Source organism: Camarhynchus parvulus, chromosome 7, assembly GCF_901933205.1.
Source record: "Camarhynchus parvulus chromosome 7, STF_HiC, whole genome shotgun sequence".
Lineage (NCBI taxonomy): Eukaryota > Metazoa > Chordata > Aves > Passeriformes > Thraupidae > Camarhynchus > Camarhynchus parvulus.
In genome coordinates, this window is record NC_044577.1 from 30,084,903 (window position 1) to 30,105,656 (window position 20,754).

The 20,754-nt window shown below is 37.6% G+C and overlaps 1 protein-coding gene across 1 annotated transcript in view; it reads right to left on the reverse strand.

The window, feature by feature from the left end:
* Positions 1–20,754, reverse strand: part of DPP10 (dipeptidyl peptidase like 10) — a 242,103-nt gene that overhangs the window by 171,303 nt on the left and 50,046 nt on the right. The window contains exon 3 of the mRNA XM_030951855.1: positions 15,423–15,518. Coding sequence (XP_030807715.1) covers positions 15,423–15,518 — 96 coding nt within the window. The remainder of the gene's footprint in view (positions 1–15,422; positions 15,519–20,754) is intronic.

Below are 20,754 nucleotides of genomic sequence, written 5' to 3' on the forward strand. Positions count from 1 at the left end.
GACTTCCTTCATGAAAATTTGCATTGTAACCCTCAGGGTCTCTTCAAAGACCATGAATTATAGTTGCATATAGCCCTCAGTGAAGAATCAAACAGAGATTTACATCACACTCCAATCTTCGTTAAGGAGAATTTTTAAGTTTTCATGCACAGAAAAAAAAATGCTGCTTCCAAACTCAGGTATGAGAGTTGATTTCATGGAAGAAAAAAGTTATTTTTTGTTTAGGTTATAGATCTAATATACCCATAACCACAGAGAGAAATCTTGGTTTCTCACACAAAAGAAAAATTATTTAACCCTAATCAAACATAGATTTGTAGGCAGACAGAGGTCTAGATGAAATTTATTCATATATAATATATATATATTCATAGATCATATGCATATTCATAAATCAGCCTTAATGCAGCTTGTTCCTGTTTTAAATAAAAGCATTTTAATCCATTCTCCAGTTGTGCTGAAACACAACAAAAGCAAGAAAATCACAGAACAAATATAAATATATATACTTATATTTATATATTTATATATTTTTATATATCCTGTTAGTGCAATTGATATATCATACTCAAATTCCAAGCCAGAAATCTGTAGTTAGGGCTGACAGCTCATCTGTTTCAGCACAACACAAGCCACAGAGATGGTCTTTTTCCATTTCACAGCTGCTTTAAAATAAGACAGAATGTCATCCTTAACTCTCAGTTTCTTCCCTTTGTGATTTCACATCACAGCTCTAATTTTATTTAAACATCCTCCTCTGCTGAGATTACATCTCTCAATTTGTTGCAATACAAATTAGAAAGATCCGTGCCAGCTCTCACCACTATCAGCAGAGTTCTCTCCTGGTGCCTTGATTAATTGCCCATTTTAACAGATGAAACAACAGAACTTACAGTTTTGAGACTGTCTTTTGTTTGCATTAAGGGAGGAAATCTGTGTCCCCACAGAGACTTGCTCTTTTGCCATTACCATAATTACGTGTTTTCAGACTAAGCTATCATATCAGCACATCCACGCTGCTGCAGTGAAGGGTGTCAGGATTTTCATCAGCAGCTCTGCAGCCAGGTTGGATGGAGCCTGGCTTCAGTCAGCAAGAGAAAATGTGAAACTCAATACACAAATATATAAGAAGAAATTTCTCTAAATGTAGAAAGAACTCGTACTGGGTAATATTGAACCAAAGACAAAAAGAAATAGAATCTATAAAACAGAGTTGAATGTGTCAAGCAGACACAACATCCAATAATAAAACTAAATTACACCCTAACCATAACCAGAAACCTGCTCCCTCTTTCTGGCAGATGCTCTAGGTGATACATTTGCCACCATCACAGTCCCTCAGGCCAAGAGCAAGGAAAAAAAAAAACAACCTCTGGGGACTCCAGCTTGTGGCAAAGCTGAGCTGCAAATTTTACATTGTTTGTGAACAAGAATGAATATGAAAAGTATCATTACATTCTCATTGCTCTTGCTCAGTTCTGAGATCCACCAACTGGAGTTTGAATGCAATTTGTATTCCTCCAGCCCCAAATAACCCCTGTGGCTCACAGGGAGGTTTCAGCCTTACAGAGGATTTGTCAGATGCCTGGGCACCTCCAAGTGTCACACATCAGGGAGAAGCAACTGAGATTAATATTAATAAGTTATTTTTAGGGAAAAGAAATAATTAGGTCTCTTTGGTCCAACTGATTCATCTTCTTTCCCTTTGTGCTGATCCTCTACACTTACATGTCCCTTCAAAGAGTAAATTGCTTAACTGCTTTCAGTTCCCAGATGAAGCTGTTGCATCTGCATCACCTTCAGCGTGAGTGACTTCCAGCAACAGCTCATCCTTGTTTTCCTCCAAGCCATTCACTTCTCTCAAGGGTTGTTTCCTGTTTGCAATCAGATTGAAGCACAGGATCCAGGGACAATTTATCTGTTTGCTGATGCTTGTTGTTTTCTGCTCACAACAAGAAGATTAAGGCAAGGCATAAGGAGCACATCTCTCTTGTCTATCTCAGCTTCAGCCAGGTGAAACTTGATCTGAGGTTAACCTTGAAATTGATCAATCAAGGGAACAGATATTCAGCTGTCACCTGAAGGCAAGCAGGGAGAGACTGCCAGGGGGTAGATTACATATCTAGGAATTAGATGTGAGATGTCTTTATCTATCAATATGTCACAATGTGATTTCAACTGCACACAATACTCATGTTTACAAGATTCCATGACAATATGTCAGTCAACATCAAAGCATTCACAGAGCAACAGGGAACAGGAGAGAAATTCAGGAAAAAAAACTCATTTCAACACTAAAGAATCTCTACTTTCAACAACATCTCACATTTCCTTTAAGTGTTATAACTAATTGGAGTGTAGACTCTTCAAAGCATAAATGCATAAGTCCCATTAGCACTAATGGAAGTTAGATACACCCATCAAAGGGAGAATATACTTCTATCTTTACAAAAGTAATCAGTGTGTCACAAAGCTATATTTTTCTGAAGTTATCGTTTGCACGCTATGCAAGCTGAGTACAAAGGTTTGCATTAATTTAAATTCAGATTAAGCACTTAAAAAATATTTCTCCTTCACTGAAGAACTGAATGCAGCAAATCAGTTTGCTATTATGTAAAAAAAAAATACATCACAAAATGCAGTAAAAATAATCACCCTTATAATTAAAGGCTGTCATGGCAAAATGCTTAAAAATAATCCATTATTGAAAGAACATTTCACTGCTGCTCTGAGAAAGATGTAATCAGGCAATTCCTCTCTGGTCCTTTCTTTAATACCCTCCCAAAGAATCACTGTGAGTTCAGCCACCACAAACTGTTTTGCTATATCCTGATTATCTATCATTTTTTAGCAGGGTCTTTTGCAACATGACAAGGGCTAAAGTTTTGAAGCTAAAAGATGATTAGTTCAGAATAGAAGTAAGGGAGAAGTTTTTTACTCTTTTTACCAGAACAGGCTGCCCTGAGAGGCAGTGGCTGACATACAGCTAATCACATCTTAATAAAGATGGTGAACTGATGGAGTTTTAAAATGACAAATCAAGTTCTTCTTAGCTTTTTTAAAATTTATTCAGTAAATTCTCTGACAAAGCATTAAGCTTTACCCCTCCTTGAGAAGCAGGGAAGGAAAAGGCCATCAAGAGCTCTGAGGGAAAGCACAGGAGATCTTACAGATGCCTATCTCTCTTTTCTGACACTGTTTGTTCATTAAGATTAATCTCCAAAAAGATCAGAGCCCAGTTCTTATTCCAGCACACGCATCAACACTGTTTAAAAAAAAAAAAAAAAAGAGAACAAAACAAAACATAACAAAAACCTTCCTTGAAAAGTCAGGTAACAAACCATCTTTTCCTGCCACATCAAACAGGTTTCCCTGTGCTCTCAGCAGCACTGTCAAAGCCTGTTAACAGCCTCTCCACATCAGTTTCCTTATTTGCTAAAAAACCAAATCCTCTTCCTGACCCCTGAGCTCTTCACACTTGTCATAATACTGACTCCAAAGCAAGGAATTCCCTAAACTCCTTCATATCTAAGAAGGAAAAAAAATGCTACTTTGAAAACTCTTATGTTTAAATTAGTTTATATAAACATCAGTCAGTTGTGGGTGCTGAAAAATCAAGTCTTCCTGAAAAATCAAGATTTATACAAGTATTTATTTTATCAATTTCACAAATATACCATTGTAAACTGTTATTCAGCACAGGCATCACATTTACTAGAAATAACAAAAACTCCCAAGCATTTTTAAAATTTCAATTAAAAATTAATATCCCTATGTTCTGACTTGATTTAAGCCCAAATTTCCTTTTTGGAGTCACTGTAATAATGAAATATATTTTTAAAATATGACAGGGTGCTGAAGTTCACTACTAAAGGAAGGAGTAGCTGCAGATATATCAATGTACTCTGAGTTACTGAACAAAGTTGCTTGAGACGTTTTGCTCTGAAGGTTTTAATGGTTATTAAACAAACCAGGAAGAAGACAATAAAGCAGATACTAAGTCAATCTCCACTCTAACTATGAACTAAAATAACCTTCATCCAACACATTACCAGTGTAGGGAATTAGGAGATTTCATGGTTTTCAGTAGAGGGACTCTCACAGAGCAGCCTGGAGTCAGGCTGTCAACGATGCCTCTTTCCCACTCCCAGCTCTGCCAAGTCCTGCTGTCAGATAAAAGCAAAACCTACTTCAAATTCATTTTATTTCCTGAGAGTCTTGGGGCTTGCCCAATCCAGAAAATCACCCAGCAAACAAAAAAAAAAAATTAATGCAAATTATTGAATATTCAGACTTGATCAGTTTCATAATGAGGAACAAAATGAAACCCACTGTTAACTCAGAGAATATTTTAGAGATGAGGCAATCAGTGGTTGTGTGTTGCAGTACTCAGGACAGACACGTCCTATTTTTTTAACACTCAAAAAGGGTTTGGTTAAAATTAATAAAAGGTTATTCTGAAGATGGCAGTGAGTCAGAAAGCATTTAGTCCTGACAGACATATTGTTTGCCTCTACTTCCATATACAAAATAGTGGCAATGGCAGTAACTCAAGTAAAAAATTAATTTATCTTCACTTTCAGCTCTTTCTCAATACTCTTTGCCCTGATTTTAGCTAAGTAGATAAAAATATAATTTAACATTATAACTTCTGGAAGAATACAGCAGAACTGTTGCTGTTATTCCAAATATAGTAACATGCATGAGTTAATCAAGGTCTTCAGCAAGAAGTTTGAGTTTGAAATTGTTTTCAAATAACAATTTATCAAAATAAGAGCTCAGAAAATAGCTAGAGAAAAGGGCAGAGTATTTAAGCAGAGAGGAACATTTATGTAACATGTTATAAGACCATTTTAAATTGCTAAAAAAAGAAAACCTAACTTGCTGGAACAGTGAGTCCTTGCCTCTAGGAGGACAAGGTACAACACTGGGTATGAAAATGGAAAAAAGATAAAAATTCATAGCTTACATAAATTTCATTACACGTGCAGTTGCCCAGAAAGCAAAGAATTAGCATCTACCTTTGAAGCACCTCATAACAGGAGCCCATTTCCATATCTCTGTACATCTGGAATCCATCAGGAATCAATGGAAATGCTGCAGATTATAATATTCACTCTGCAACAGATTTCCATTCATGGAACATGACATCATAGTTTGGGAAATTTATAATGTGCTTTAACTGATAATATGGCTTAGAGCCTCCTTCTCTACATTGCCCATAGAGAGGAATAAATATTGGATAATGTAATCATTTTTATTCCAATTAGAATAAATTGAAAAGCTTATACTTCACTATTTTTTAGTTAAAATATTCCTCAGAATTTCAAATAGAATATATTGAAATACTTGTTTTTAAATGTTGAACTGTTCACTCCAATAACACAATACATCATTTTTGCATTAATAAAATAGGGTAGCCAAGTAATATAAAACACATTAAAATAACAAAGTCAAAATGAAATTATAATGCCAAAGATAAGATTTCAACATTCAAAATTAAAAATCACATTGTCCAAAATGTGAGAAAGCTGAAGCAAACTATCTAAACCTTCTTCACTAAGTTTATACAGAATACACTCCTTCATAGAAAACTTGCAAGTGAAAACCAAAAAAGAAAAAGAAAGCATCAGAAAACATTTCTAACAAATGTATCTGCAGCCAACCTTACTTGCCACTGAATCTGACAGCTTAGTGACCTTTACAGATGAGCTGCCTCAGCTGAGATCCTGATAACAAATTCATAATTATCGGAACCATCATCACAGAACTAACAGACCCAGTCTGGCAGACAAGACTCCAGGCCTGAGAAGAAATGAAGCTGCCTTTTCATCCCAGAGACAGCTGCTCTAGGAGGGGGTCAAAAACCAACTTTTGAAATTAATCAAACTAATTCCCATGTAATGCCTGTCCTGCAATAAAAGAGATTCTCTCACCTGCTTCATGTACTGCTATTGCTCACAATGACAACTCAAAAGTCCTGGGTTTTCTCAGCCACAATTTTAAAGTGCTTCGAATTTTTATTTTCAAAGTGCAACTTACAGATTTGCAGAAAACTTGAGGCTTCCAAGTAGCTTTGGCTGAACTTAAAAATCAATATTCCACATGCAGAAGAAATTCAGTCAGTCCTATGCCTAAAGTAGGCTGCAAGTGCAGAAAGCACACTCTGCATGTCCCTTTGAGGCACAGTTAAATAAGATAGTCTGCATTCATCAAAGAAGTCTCAACTATGGACACCCTTCTCAAAACTAAAGACATGCTTTATCCCTGAGGAGAAAGATATCATGGAAAACACAGGCAAAAACTGGGTTAAAGTTAAATGACTCTTAGCATGGGAGGCTGGTATCTAAATTCTGTCAAAAACCTGATTGATTCTCCCATTCCCCTGTTTGAGTAATAGTTTTTTCACAAGGTGCCTGGAGTTTAATTTATCTCACTAAAGAGGCTCTGAGTTTGTACTGCAATATTAGTGGGTCAAAGCCAATCTATATTTACAGATGTGGAAAAACAATACATGGCTACTCTAATGATTACTAGCTACAAGTTTCTCACCCAAATTGCCTATAAACTTTGTCAGATTGCAGAAACAAGCAAAGATCAAGTTGCTTCAGGCTTCTCTCAATAATACAGTGCCACACAAAGTATGGGGGACACATTTGATTTCTACAGCAGTAAATCAAAAATGTAATTAAATCCACTTGTCAAAAATGTAATAATTTCAAGTTCATAGCACTGTTGTTCTCACTGCACTTCACACTTTATTGTGAGAATTGAACAGAACTGAAGCACTTAATAGACCTTGAAAGAATCCCAAATACATGAGCCCAGTATATGTAGACAGATAAATCCAAACACACTTTCCCAAAGATACCAAAACCTAAACATACTAAACCTTTTGCACCACACTGAAAGAGGTAACAAGAAAAAATGTTCAAATGCCAACCACATTTTCATAAGAATAACCCTGTCCTGGGCAAAACAGACCAGGAAAATGGATGAATGAGTGGCAAATACGAGTCAGTGTCTGTGAAATCTGCCACAATGGAATCAGTTAAAGAGAGCTGAAAAAGGAGTAAAAGTGAAATAAACTGATGGGTATATATATCTTCATAGATACAAATGTGTTTAAAAATGCAATTTTTATGGATCCATTATGCAAACATTTGAGCTTGACAGAATGGTATGGAAAGCACTGGTTTTACTGCCTCTTAATCCAAGAAAAAACATGAATGGACAACAAAATGTAAGGATTAGAAATGTAAAACTTTGCCTTTTAGAGATACTGACTTTAAGCACTGTAGAGCTTACTTACCTGCCACAAAACACAACTGAGTGTTTGTTAAAGAAGTGTCTAGAAAACTGACAAAAATTCAAGGATTTGGTTTAGGGAAATGGAAACCAGGCAGCATCAGCCAGCTGTGCTGCTGCTGCACACAGCTACAACTCCAGGTTCATCCCCCTCCTGCACAGCACTCCTCTGAAGAAAATCCAATTGCTGATGAACAAATTAGAGCAGCCTGAAATGAGCCTTTAAGAAGGACCATGAAGCCAGCTGGAGGTATAAACAGCAGCTCCCAAAGGAAAAGTGAACAGGCCACCCCAAATCCATCCCATGGGGAAAGCACTGCAGCTCCAGCTGGGCACTGGGTACACTTTGTGCTGGTGACAAGTGGGGAAAGCTGAACAAGCAGGCACAGGGTGGAAATCTTACCCTTCATGAGTACATGAGCCTGCTGGTGCACACAGATACATCCCTGAGGTCTTGATGAGTAAGAAAAAACAATGTGGAAGCCTGGGGGGAGCTCAAAGTCTGCTGCACCCACCATCTGTCACCATCCCAAAATGCCTCATCCACTGCTCAGCTCTGCTCATGCAACAAAAATATTCGCCCTGGGGGGCTGCTGCATCCTTGGAGTAATGGTGTAGCACATTCAGTTTAGACTTGTTGATCACATTTAGGACTGCTGGCTTAGCCAGAAGTGTGTTACTGAGAAAAGGCCTCCCTGTTCCACCAACATCACTATGGAAACTATGGGAATATTTAAACTTCCTCCTGCACTGCACTCAGGAGACTTTTGCTTCAATAAACAGGGAGAACTCAAGATTTATTTAGTGTCTGGTCCTCTCTCCCAGGGCTTCACACACAGAACTGATGTACTTAACCTTTCAGCACTAGGTTACTATCCAGAAATACTGATTAGAAAATGTAAATCATTCTGCTAATCTCTTTCAAAAGACACCTCGTGCAACAGATACACTCTCCCTGTGTAAATGTTTTCTAAGGATATTGATGTCTTTGTTAAATTTTTAATGCTTTGGGCTGTGGAATAAGTAAAAAATCAATAGGGACATAAATTTTAAGAAGGATTGCAATGATTAGCTGTGGTTTTGGCTATTGGTGGCAAAAGGTAGTTTGACCTCCCACTAGCTGGAATATCTGATTTCATTTTTTCCTGATTTATGTCCTAATCTCTGGATTTTGTCCAATACCTAGAGATTTCAACTAGCATGGAATCAGGCTACATCTCAATAAATACAACTAGAAGTATGTTGAAGTAAGTTGCTTCAAGAAGCAAGGACTCTTAAGGAAAATATATTTCAAGTATTCTGTGGAGGAAATAGAACACACCTAGTAAAAATCAAAAACAAAAATGTCAAAATAAAAAATGGCCAGGAAAATAAATTTTTGCAATCAGTAATGGTGATGCTTGAGAGAAAACAGGAGTCACAGGATACTGCAGAAGTCACAATAACACAATATTGTCCTGGTGTACAAAGAACATTGGTGAAGGAAGGGAGAAGTCATTTGCAGAACCCAGTGGTGACACAAGTTAATGGCCCTGAATGCATAGCACTGATTAATTCTTGTTCACAATCATTAACAGTGGCAGCAGTATCGATGTATCACAGGGATTAACTGATCTGAGCAGAAACTACCCAGATCTGCTTCTGCAGAGGCAGAAATGTGGCACCGTGGGGACATCAATTACAGGAGAGCAGGAATGGGCAGAGTCCCTGCAGCAGGTCCTGACAGTGTGGTGGGGCAGGGAGATCAGCTGAAACAGCCCCCAAGTAACATTGTTTAAAGACCAGACCAGAGCCAAGAGGAAAAATTACTGATTAAATTACCTTATTGTGGAAGAAAGAATTTTAATGAGGACAAAACACCAAACCAACCACACACAAAATCTAAAACTAATGAGAAAATAAAATTCTTCCTAAACCAAAATAGTCCATTGCTTGAGAAACCACAATTCCTGGAGCAAAGGACACCACAATGCACATTATTCTTGGTACAGGGGTGGTACCTCCACAACCTTTCCCTGAATGACCAATTACCCATCCACAGCTGGCTCACAGAGAATTTTTAGCATCAGCACAAACACAGCGCCAAACTCCTCCAGTCTGGTCCCTAATGAGAGAATTGAATCACTCGATCTGTTTCACAAAAACATTGTTTAAATTCTTTTGTTTAAGAAGTTATTTTAATAAATCAGTGGAATGGTATCAATCAAGCCTTTTATTCCTCTTTTTAGCAGTTTCTGAGAGAAACATCAGCCAGCCTGGAGACGCTTTATGTATCTTCTCAAATTTTCTGGGCCTTTCCCAAAACATTGTATTCACAGTTGGCAAAACTTGGGTGTGTATTTCACACAACTTGGTGGAGTTTTAAGAAAGAAGAATGTCAGCTGAAAGCCTCCAAAGATGGAGTGCTGTCTTAGGATTCTTTTTCTACTTGTTCTTCCACAGGCTGCTTTTTGCAGCACAGAGAATCAAAGTGCAACCCCCTCTGCTGCCTTTCAGAAATAAACTCTTCACAGAGAAGAGACAACAAAACAACTCCCTGGCCTGGCTTCCAGCTCCAGGCTCTGCACAGACAGACTCCAACAAAAAATGAAAGCTCTGTGCAGAGCTGGCACAGGTAACACTGAGCACACCTCTCTTCACTTCTGCCCAAGCCCCTGACAGAGCATTAGTTAATTAATTAATTAATTAACATCACAGCAAATTTGTGAGCCCCAAACAGCCCCTGCTACACCACAAGGACTCTCCTGCACCATGGCTGCACTCCAGCCTGGCCACTTCACTCTCATCTCATTTAGAGGACAGGGAATAAAATAACATAGGACTTCACTCCTAACATCCATCCCCGATTGCAAGGGTAATACCAACACACATAGACGTGTAATTCTTGAAGAGGTGTTTCTTTGCTTCTTCAATCCAACTCAATTTCTGGAGCAGAATCTCTTCTCTTACTGCTCAGTGATGGATTATTTCTTGCACTTGACCCATATCCACTGACAAACATCACAACACGCTCAGCTCTGTGAAAACAAGTTCGTGTTTATCTCACACACAGGAAATGCTTCTTTTAAGAAGTGCCAAATGTTTTAAACCATATTTTTACTGCACAAAGCTGGCATATGTGCTACTGTGGAATCCAAGTGCTTCCCAAACCACTTCCATTTTTATCATAAATAATCTCAAAGCAATTTCAGCCACCTTCACACCAGGTTTCCCAGGCCCACTGTTTATTTTATTTTTTAGGATAGACAAGAGGCAAGAGAGCCCCAAGGGAAGCACCAGCTCCAGCACAGGCCACTGCCTGCACATTTCACTCCCTGGGTGACAAAGGCAGTGTGCAGCATGAGAAACGTGCCAGGGACAGCCACAGATAAAATTATGGGCAGACACTCTCTCAGTTGCTCTTTAAGGAAAGAAAACATGTTATGAGAAGCTGAAGTAATATCTCTTCAGACAGGTAATATCTTTCCATGTAAACTGTAATACACAGTCTACAAAACATGACAGTGAAACCACTGGTCAACTGTAAACCAAAAATGCTTTTAAATTATAATTTTTCCTTTTCTTTTTTTTTTTTTTGAGAAACTACTAAACAAAATAAATGTTTGCAAAATAAATGTAGGGAGCAGAGGGATTTCCTCCCTAAACCAGTCCCATGTTCTCTCTGATGTTCAAAAGGAGTGTCATCACCTATTCTCTTTTCTCCTTGCTATATGAAAATAAAGATGTCTACATCAGAACTAGCAATTAGTTAGCAAATGACAGCTTCTGCTGAGGCTAATACAGGAAATCTGGAAACACCATAAAAACACCAAAATAAAACAAATAAATAAAGTTAATTCAAAGGCTTGTGTTAAAAAAAACACCTGGAGTGAAAATATTGCTGACTTGGATGGAGTTGCTTATTATAATGTCCAAAGAAACACATTAAAACTGTAAAAGGGGAAGAAACAAACAAACAAAAAAAGTTGAAGAATCTTTGCCTTGAAAATATATATGTGTATTAAAAAATTATTTACTTTGAAAATTAAATCTGAACAGGGTGTGCCTGCTGGGACTGCTGGCACAACCTTGGATTTTCTGGTGGAAAAAGTGATAAACCTAATTCCAAAACAGGGGTTTACAATAAGAATAAAAACACACACACAAACACACACACACAAAAAACACACACAAAACCACACACTCTTTATTAAAATATATGAAAAATCCTGTCATTGTGCTGGCTATGCACCCATCTGACAGTGCCACCAAGGAGCCAGTGCACTCCATGATGTACAGGAAAGATTGGCAAAGAATGTCTGAACAGATGCAAAAAAATGCAAGAAATTCATATATTCACAGAGGAATACACAAAAATATTCTGAATTTTATTGTTGTTAACAGCTATAGTCCCTGAAACAAGAGATGTAAGTACAGACCTCGGTAAAAGAATGCAAATCTCTTGAGTCCTCAATATTTCCCAAAGGGCAGCATATACATTTCTAAGTAACTTGAGAGAAATTGAGAAAATATCCTGAAAAAATTCTTCCCTCTACCCCAATGACCTGTCAGGTTCAACCTGACACATTCACATTCATTATTCGCTGGCAGCATTTTAAATTCTTATTTCCTATTGGAAAACCTGAAGATCAATAAGGCTACAGGGAGATGTGCTCTCATTCAAGGTCTCCAAAACTATGCCAGACAACTGGAATGCCTTCTGAAATTAAACACTTTTCCAGCTAACAGGGATTGGACTGGTTAATGGTTGTGTGCACTCTCCACCATGTCCTTCCACAGCCAAAATAATCAGATTTATAACTGACAAAGCTTAGTGCCCTACTAAGTTATTTACAACAAAATTACTAGCTATCATCCCCATTTTCTTACTCTTTCCTTTGCAAATTCTTTCAAAGAAAGAAAAAAAATCCAAGTCAGGTTAAAAAAAATATATATATATTGTCTTTGAAATAAACTAAAATAGAAAGAGAAAAAGAGGAAGGGAGGAAGAAATCTGGATATTTGCACAGGTACATCTTTACATATTATATAAAATGGGAATATATTTTGTCACTTTTAAGACTAGCTCATAGTATTTCTTTTATTTTCTTCAGCAACATCTGATTATCTCAGATAAAGACCAACATCTCCTCTCCAACTTTAGACATTTGCATAATTATTAACTTTGGTGGCAAGCCCATAAAATTGTGGACTCAGTTTCAAGCAGGAAAGGAAATGGACTGTAAAAAAATCTGCATTTAAGGGCTGCTCTTATTAAAGAGCAGTCTAGAAATAGCTGCACGGGGAAGGGTTTTGTAGTGAAGATTTCAAACAAGGAAGAAATAAGGCAAGATTGGAAGAGAATGTCAGAGAAATGCAAAGATCAGTAGGGAAAGTTTCATTAAAGGGCAGCAATTAAATACCAGGCCTTACCTAAGGACACAGTGATTCATCCACCACTTGAAATCCTTAAATCTTTCTTTTTGTTTTTCTACAAAACATGCTGCAGACCCTGAAGACACTGCTTACAGCAGGAACCACTTTTTCAACCAGTATCCCTACCCCTTCCCAGGAGGTAAAGATGAAAACTTTCAGATTGGATACAAATTATCCCATTCCAAGAGGAGCAAAAGGTAGTAAGTAGCTATTTATTTTCTGCTAAAATCATCCTGTGCAGAGTTCACTTATCCTGCCAATATCCAAAGAAAGTGCCAAATGCTCCCCTCCAGCTCCACAGTAATGAATCTGAAGTTATATATTTCATTTTCCATGCATATAATGCCATCACTGCAACGCCACACTGCCAGGAAATAAAGTCTTAAAAAATAAAAATAGAAGCAGGAAGCAGAAATGCTGCTTTGCAAGACTATTCCTTGGGGTTTTTTATTGCCCAAGATATTGGATATCATTAACTATACTGGCTACTAAAAAAAAATACCAAAACCTATACATATTTTTTCTGTGTTTATCAAAAATACTAAAAAATTCATAAATCCTTAATTACCTCCACTTTTTCTTAATTTCTCATACACACACATACTCTAATAAACAAAATGCTCTTTCTTTCCTCCTTTTTTTTGTACTATTGGGCTTCATTGTTTCTTTGGCCAACCAACTCAGGAGAACACTTGAGTTTAATGTAGAAAGCTTAGAAGTTTTCACACTGACTCAGAAAACCATCATTGCAGAAAGACTGGATATTAGTACCAGTGTGCTGTTAATAAAACACAGGGCCTTCCTCTAATAAATAGCATTTCTAATATTATTTTCAAGAGATGGAAAAGTTCATACCTGTACAATCTCATAGCTTTTAGACTGGATTGCTTGCAACAATTTTTTGCATGATACGAATTATATTTTTGCACGATGCTAATAAAATTCTATTTCACTGTAGGAGCTTTTTAAGATGGATTTTGAAGACCACAGGAGAAACCAAGCAAGGGTTTAGCATCAAATTCTGCATTTCTTTTTTACCACATCTGGAAAACTCATAAAAGAAGCTTTGCTGTTATTACAGGCTGTAGAAGAGAGTTAAGAAATACAATTAACTACATGTTTTATAGCATCACCAATATTTAATGTAGCTCCATCCACAGCCTTTTAGTTTTATTGTCCTGGGTTTTGAAATTAGTACTATTTTCATGCATAGAATATTATGCACACGTTATGAGGAGCTACTAGAGTTCTTAGGAGAATAATCTCATTGATTTTTTAAGTAAGAAGAGTAATAGATGGAACCAGCATAATCATCTTCTTCCACTATGTACTTACCTGCTTTTAGTGACCTCTTTATTTTATAATATTAAATAACTTTATTTGACAATTAGGAGCAGTGTTTTTCAGACAGGGTGGGGTCAGAAGCAGCTGTTTTGTGAATTTAACAGAGAAAAGCAAATTGAAAACCTGCTTTTATGATTTCATTAGCAAAAACACAAGAAACTGCTCCTCCTGGCAATAGAACTGTTCCAGCTTTACTCAGTATCACTTTTTTTTTGCACTGACTGCAGACAGAAACCAGTCCCAAGAAGAAACTAAGGACAATTCAGCAGAGGTGAGATGTCTTTGGAATAGATGGGGAAAGGGAGTGGCAGGAAACTAAACTGAGTGTCCCTTCTCTTAGCCCCAAACTAATGGCTAACAAATAACACCAGAGCAGGTGCTGAAAAAAAAAAAAAAAGATTGACCATACTTTTCTCCTTTTTATGCTTTTGCTTTTAAAGGCACTTATTATACCCACTTCATTCTTCAGAGTTTATCACAAAGCAATAATTCAATCACAGAACTCCCTACTAAGCGAAGCAGTTCTAGCTATAGTTGAATGCCAAAGGTGGTATAATGAGGCATTATTTCCATGGAAGGTCACTCGGAATTTACACACACAGCCACCAGACTGCCAGACTCCTGCCTTGCACAGAGCACTCCACAACAGTTTTGCCTTGCCCAGTTTTGCACAAATCCTGTCATTCCTTTGATTCTGTCACTGCAGGAACACCCAGATTACCATGACACAAACCAGACAGTTGCTACTGCATTACCTGCACATTTCTTACAGAGAGAAAGTGAACAAGGCATGGCAACAAGAGAAAAGGAAGTCAATGAGTTGAAAAAAAGAGTTTGATTTTTTTCCTTTTTTACATTAAAACTGCCTAATTTTTGGAGAAATCTGCATGCCATGCACAAATCATTAAATAAATTAGAATACTAAATACAATTCATAGTCATCAGAAAATTACTATGACTATACAGATATATTGAAATATTCAAGTCTTTTCTAGATGCAAAGAGAACCAGTTGTCAAATCCCAAAGTTCAGATATTGAGAGTTGATCTTCCTGTGAATCCACAAACAAGATCCAGTTCTTAAACACAATTCTTCATCACTGCTTCCAGCTGAGTCAGGAGCATGAACAGATAATTTTAATGGGTTTCTACTAGACAGAGCTTTAAAATTAGAAAGCCACTTCAAAAATTAATGAAAGAGACGTGATTCAGAGCAACAAGGAAAACCGGGACACCGGCCAATTTGAAGAGGGTTTGAAATTTTAACTGATTTTTTTTTCTCAGTGACTGGATAATATCATTCAAGACTTAAAATTTTTACCTAGTTTCAAATTAAATGAGAGTTTATAAACTTACCATTAATCCATTTGGCTTCTGGATTATGAACTATGAACTCTTTTCTGAAGAGATCTTCCAAGGATAATCTGTTTTCTGATGAATTTGCAAGTTCATCTAAAATAAACACAACAAGATCATTTTAGATAAATATTGGAAACAATATATTCTGTGTTGTTTGCAAAACACTGGAATTATAGAACCATGGTATAGAACCTTGCTCTTTTTTTTTTTCATAACAAGTAAAAGTATCACTTTTGTTTAGTAAAGCTTCAGGAAACAAAGAATTTGTACCTTTTGGATAGGAAAACTACAGGATTTAGTGTTTGGCTATTTATTATATTGGGACTTGCAGAGCAAAGCTCTTCTTTATCACAGCCCCATACCACAAAAAATTACAAACACCAAAATTTCCTGACAGCCAAAGGATGTTGGCCACATTGAGTACCATACACTGAGAAAACTCCCGCAAGTAAATTTAGAACCAACTTCACCTATTCAACAACTTTAAATGAAATTTTAAAAAAATCCACATGCACATTTTATAGCCTGTGCTTGCTTTCTAGTGACATGAACATAACTTGGCTATCAGCCTGGTGTTTGTCCCAAACATGACCCAGGAATATTGTGCTCCTGAACATTAGCCAACATTGACTTACAAAACAAAACAAAACAAAACAAAACAAAATTATTTTCCTGCATCTAAAATAATCTCCACACTTCAGAAAACTGAAAAAGAAGCTCTGCTAAATATCACTGTTCTTGTGCTGTAAGCTAAAAAATTAAGCAGCAAAGATTTCAATAGTGAAGATTCAATAGTGAACTGCTGCACTGACAGTGGTAATGTTGAACCATTACTATTACAGCAAAAGTTTTAGTGTCAAAAGACAAACCCACCAAGTTTCCAAGCAATAATCACTGGCAGCAGCTTGCACCTCACCTGACTGCTTTAGGCTGTTTAGGACAGCAGCTGCCAAAGCTGTGCTGGTTGCTGCCTGTGCAGAAAGATGCACCTGTGCACTTCCACACAACCAGCCCAATGCCCTGCCACGTTTTTAAAAATAATTTTATATTGTTGGGCAGGTTACCATAAATTACTGCACTCTTCCTCTTCTCTATGAGCTTTTCTTCCCTTCTCCATGAGAGGAACTTTGTTTTAGGGAGATTTTGTCCTTACTGATATTAAACAGTGCTCTGGTGACAGACACATACAAAGGGAGTATCTGCCATCACAGTTGTCAAGCATCTTTGTTGTCTTTGTGCCAACCCATGATGCTACCAGGACATTTTTAACAGAGAAACCTGCTTTGCAAAGGTCATATCCTGTAATACATTTTGGATGAAAATGCGACCCTTCAAAGAGAATAAAGTCCATCAATAGTTTTGTTACTGGTCTTTATTCAGCCAAATTTCTCAATTAGAGGGCCAGCAGAAAGCCTACTGGAATCAACAGCAATATGATATTTTTGCCTTTAAATGTCAGCACTGCGTGCTGCAGCCACTTCAGCTGATATTAACAAAAGTGCCTCCTTGGTGTCCCAAAGAGAAACTCTCTTTTAATGCACATCATGAATTTGCAATGGACACAAGGCCATCCCTGCTGCTCACCCACAGCTCTGCTGCATTTTGCATGCTGCTCCCTCCCAGGTGGCAGCAGGGCTCTGGGAAGCACTCACCCACTGCAATCAACTCTTCTTGCACTTCATGTCTTGTAAGGATCCCCCCTCATAAGACAAACATTCTAATCCTTAAATAAGCTTTTTTCCCTCTTCCTACCTTCCAGGAATCAAAATAGTCTGTTTAGGTTTGGTTTTATTTTTCACCTGCCAGTCCAGCACAGGACACAATATTCCACTCGCAGTCTTACTGGGGCTTTACAGCAGAGCAACATTATCTCTCTTGATTTATACCTAATCCCTCTGTTTACACATCGTGGGACCTTGTTAGCTCTTGCTCCTGCCACACACTGTGTTTTTATCTTCAAAGTAAGCACATGTTGTTATGTGTGCTCTGTTCAGCTCCACAAACACCTTCCTGTGTCTTCAGAACGCTGCTTCTGACTTAGCACCAGACACTGGGCTCTCCTCATGCCCATTATCCCCTTTCTCCACAGCCTTGTTGACAACCTTACCCTCCACAAGCTGTTTGCCATCACCTGTTTGGATTCCACACACCCTGGTCCTGATGCTGTTTGTAATTCCAAACATGTTCCCCTTCTAACCTTACCTGAGTCTGTTTCTACTCATTGTGACCCTTTATTTCCTGCCAGTTTGCCAACTAGCAATCAAGCTCACACAAGCTGTTATGTTGTCAAAGATTGCCTTGCCTATGACAGATTTTTTTTCCAACTGCTTAAATAAAAATCACTAAAACAATATATCAGCTTATTAGAGAAGAAAGGAACACCAGCTCTGCTCTCTGTTTGCTACCACATCCCTGGCAAGAAATCTCGATACAAATTGGATTTTAAAGTAAGTTTTAAATTATGGTTAGCATTTGAAAAGTGGAAAAAAAAAAGGCAACTTCAAGCAACTTTACAAGATGTTTAGAATTTTTTTTTCCTAATGGTAAATTTTAACCAAATCAGTCGTGTTTGTAACCCTTAACTCCAGTTACTGCTCAGCCTGGGGAAGGCTCCAGCGAGACCTTAGGGCACCTTCCAACACCTAAGGGGGCTCCAATGAAGCTGGAGAGGGACTTTTGGACAGTCATGGAGTGACAGGACAAGGGGAAATTGCTTTAAACTGAAAGAGTGCAGGTTTAGTTTGGGTGTCAGGAAGAAGTTCTTCCCTGTGAGGGTGGGGAGGCCCTGGCACAGGGAGCCCAGAGAAGCTGTGGCTGCCCCATCCCTGGAAGTGCTCAGAACCAGGACAGGGCTCTGAGCCACCTGGGATAGTGGAAAGTGTCCCTGCCCATGGCAGGGGGGCTGGAATGAGATGATCTTTAAGGTCCTTTCCAAGCCAAACTAATCTTTGATTCTAGGATGTACTTGTTTCATTTTAAAGACTTCCTTTTACTACTTTGCATTTATTACATTACAAAATAGCCTACTGTCTCTTTTTCATTTCCCTGTAAATTTTATTGAATTATTCCTTAAAGGAATGATATTTGCAATGTTCTCGTGCTATTTACCACAGATTTCTGTATTTTGGTCTGAAATTATATAGATATAGATATAGATATATGTATTTTTGTGCAGCAAATGACACGGATTACAGAGACACAAACAAAATCAAATGGTAAAGACTAAATGACTACTTCTTAATTGTACCTCCAATTAAAAACAATTCCAATACTGGCATGTATTAATTCAAAGTGACAAACCTGTTTGTGCTTACTAAACTGGAAGGCTCCAAAACTTGAAATTAATGGCCTTGCTACTTTTCACGAGTTTATAGGATATTATTTTTGCAGGTTAAATATAATATAAACACCTCATAAAATTTGCCTTCTAACTTAGCAAATAAAACTTATAATTATGTACTGTAGTATGCCATTAATTGAAGCTCCCTACTGACTTTTCTGTGGAAAAAAAAGGTTTTATGCTAGAAATTAGGATAAAGGCTTGATGTAAAATGCCATCTGAAAAGTGGAAAAACACCACTAGTAAATGGTATGCAAGCCAGCAGGTGTAACTGGGAATTAGCATAGCTCACTTTGTGTTATCATGACAAAGGAAGAAAACTTGCCAGAAAATAGCTGGATATCAAAACCTGCCTACCAATTTACAGTAAGTACAGGGGGGCTATACAGAATTGAACAGAAACTTGAAACTTCTTGCAGTGAATATCCACATCACCAAAAAAAAAAAAAAGTAGTTTGCTTTCTTTTCCTTTAAGAGTAGTATGAGAGAGGATATGGAGGGTATGGAGATGTCAGTCCTAACCCTGAACAGTTTATTTACTGGATGTAATCCAAATGGGTTCTCTTCCCAGAGCTTGATTTTACTCAACCCTTTCCACAAGAAGTGTTTTCTGACCATTTGTCTGACCTAAATGTTCTCTTAAGCAATTTTTCTGTAAGTGTCCTTTTTTTTCCTGTGATGTGTGAGTTTTCCTTGAGTCTCTGATTAGGCAGGTGCCACTTTGCTCAACAGCAAGTGCACATATCCGCAGGCATGGTTTAAATGCCAACATCAATATCTCAGTAATCAAGTCCTAGAAAAAGCATTTGAGTCTTCCAGACCTTCAGAAACTGCAAGTTAACATGAAGGTAGAATTACTAACAGTCCAAAAGGGAAAAAACAGGTTTGAGTGTTGTGGCAAAACACCTTTACAGGGGAGGCCAAATCCATACAACTCTTAGGCTGTTCTAAAATGGTTTTTCATCTAAAACTTTAAGCTGCTAATACTTTCAATTGACCATTTGTCAGTTTTGATATACAGATCAACAGTGGCTCATCAGATAGGTCTCCAGATAATTCCTACAACATGGAACTGTCATGATGCAAAGCAAGAACAAGCTGATTCAAAGGCAGGAATGATTTAAAGGCACTGATATCTAAAAATCTACCCAAGACTATTTTAGTATATGCAGGTGTGAGATGAAACCTCAAAAGCATAAAATAGAATAAAAGCAGCAGAAGAAAGGTGCCCGTGTTATATTTATACTGATACACAAACCAAATGATGGAATCTCATGGATGTCTCTGTGTCTCTGCACTGGCCACTAATTCCCAATAGAAAGATATATTTAGAAGATTATTCCCAAGGTATTTTCTTTGGTTTTCTCTTAAATACTTCTCCAGCAATCCACTCCAAATATTAAACAAAAATCACTAGGTTCACAATGCAGTTGCCCCAGAGGACAGACAGGCTCCTGTTCTGAAATTCCAAGTTTTTCCACTCCAGTCCTCTTCTTTAACAAGGACAACTTCATTCAATGCCAAAGCATTCCCATGCACTTTCTTTATCATTGCACTTTTCTAATTTTGAAGAAAACCAGCAGGAATATTTGCCTGCAAGCCTTCTACTCCCAGGTAAGGAGCAGTGTAGCAATTTCTACTTGCTGGGAGCAGTGGGGTTTATTTAATGTACTCCTTAGTCCACGGGGGCTCACAGAGAGCTCCTGAGCCCCAACAAGTGGTTTCTGGGCTGAGAGTTCATTCAGACTCTGCCACTAATGTTTTACATCACTGCATGATTTGTTCTTCCACTTTTCCATCTCTTTGTTGAGAACACTCAGACATTTATAAAGATTCTGAGTGTTATCATAGTTTAAAAGCAAGATGAAATGATCAGAAATGTTACTAATATTGTTGGTACAATACATTTACTCAAAGCACAAACATAATTGTAACACAGAGGTTTCAGATTTGAATAAAAGCCAAGATACTAACAGGTCAAAATACATC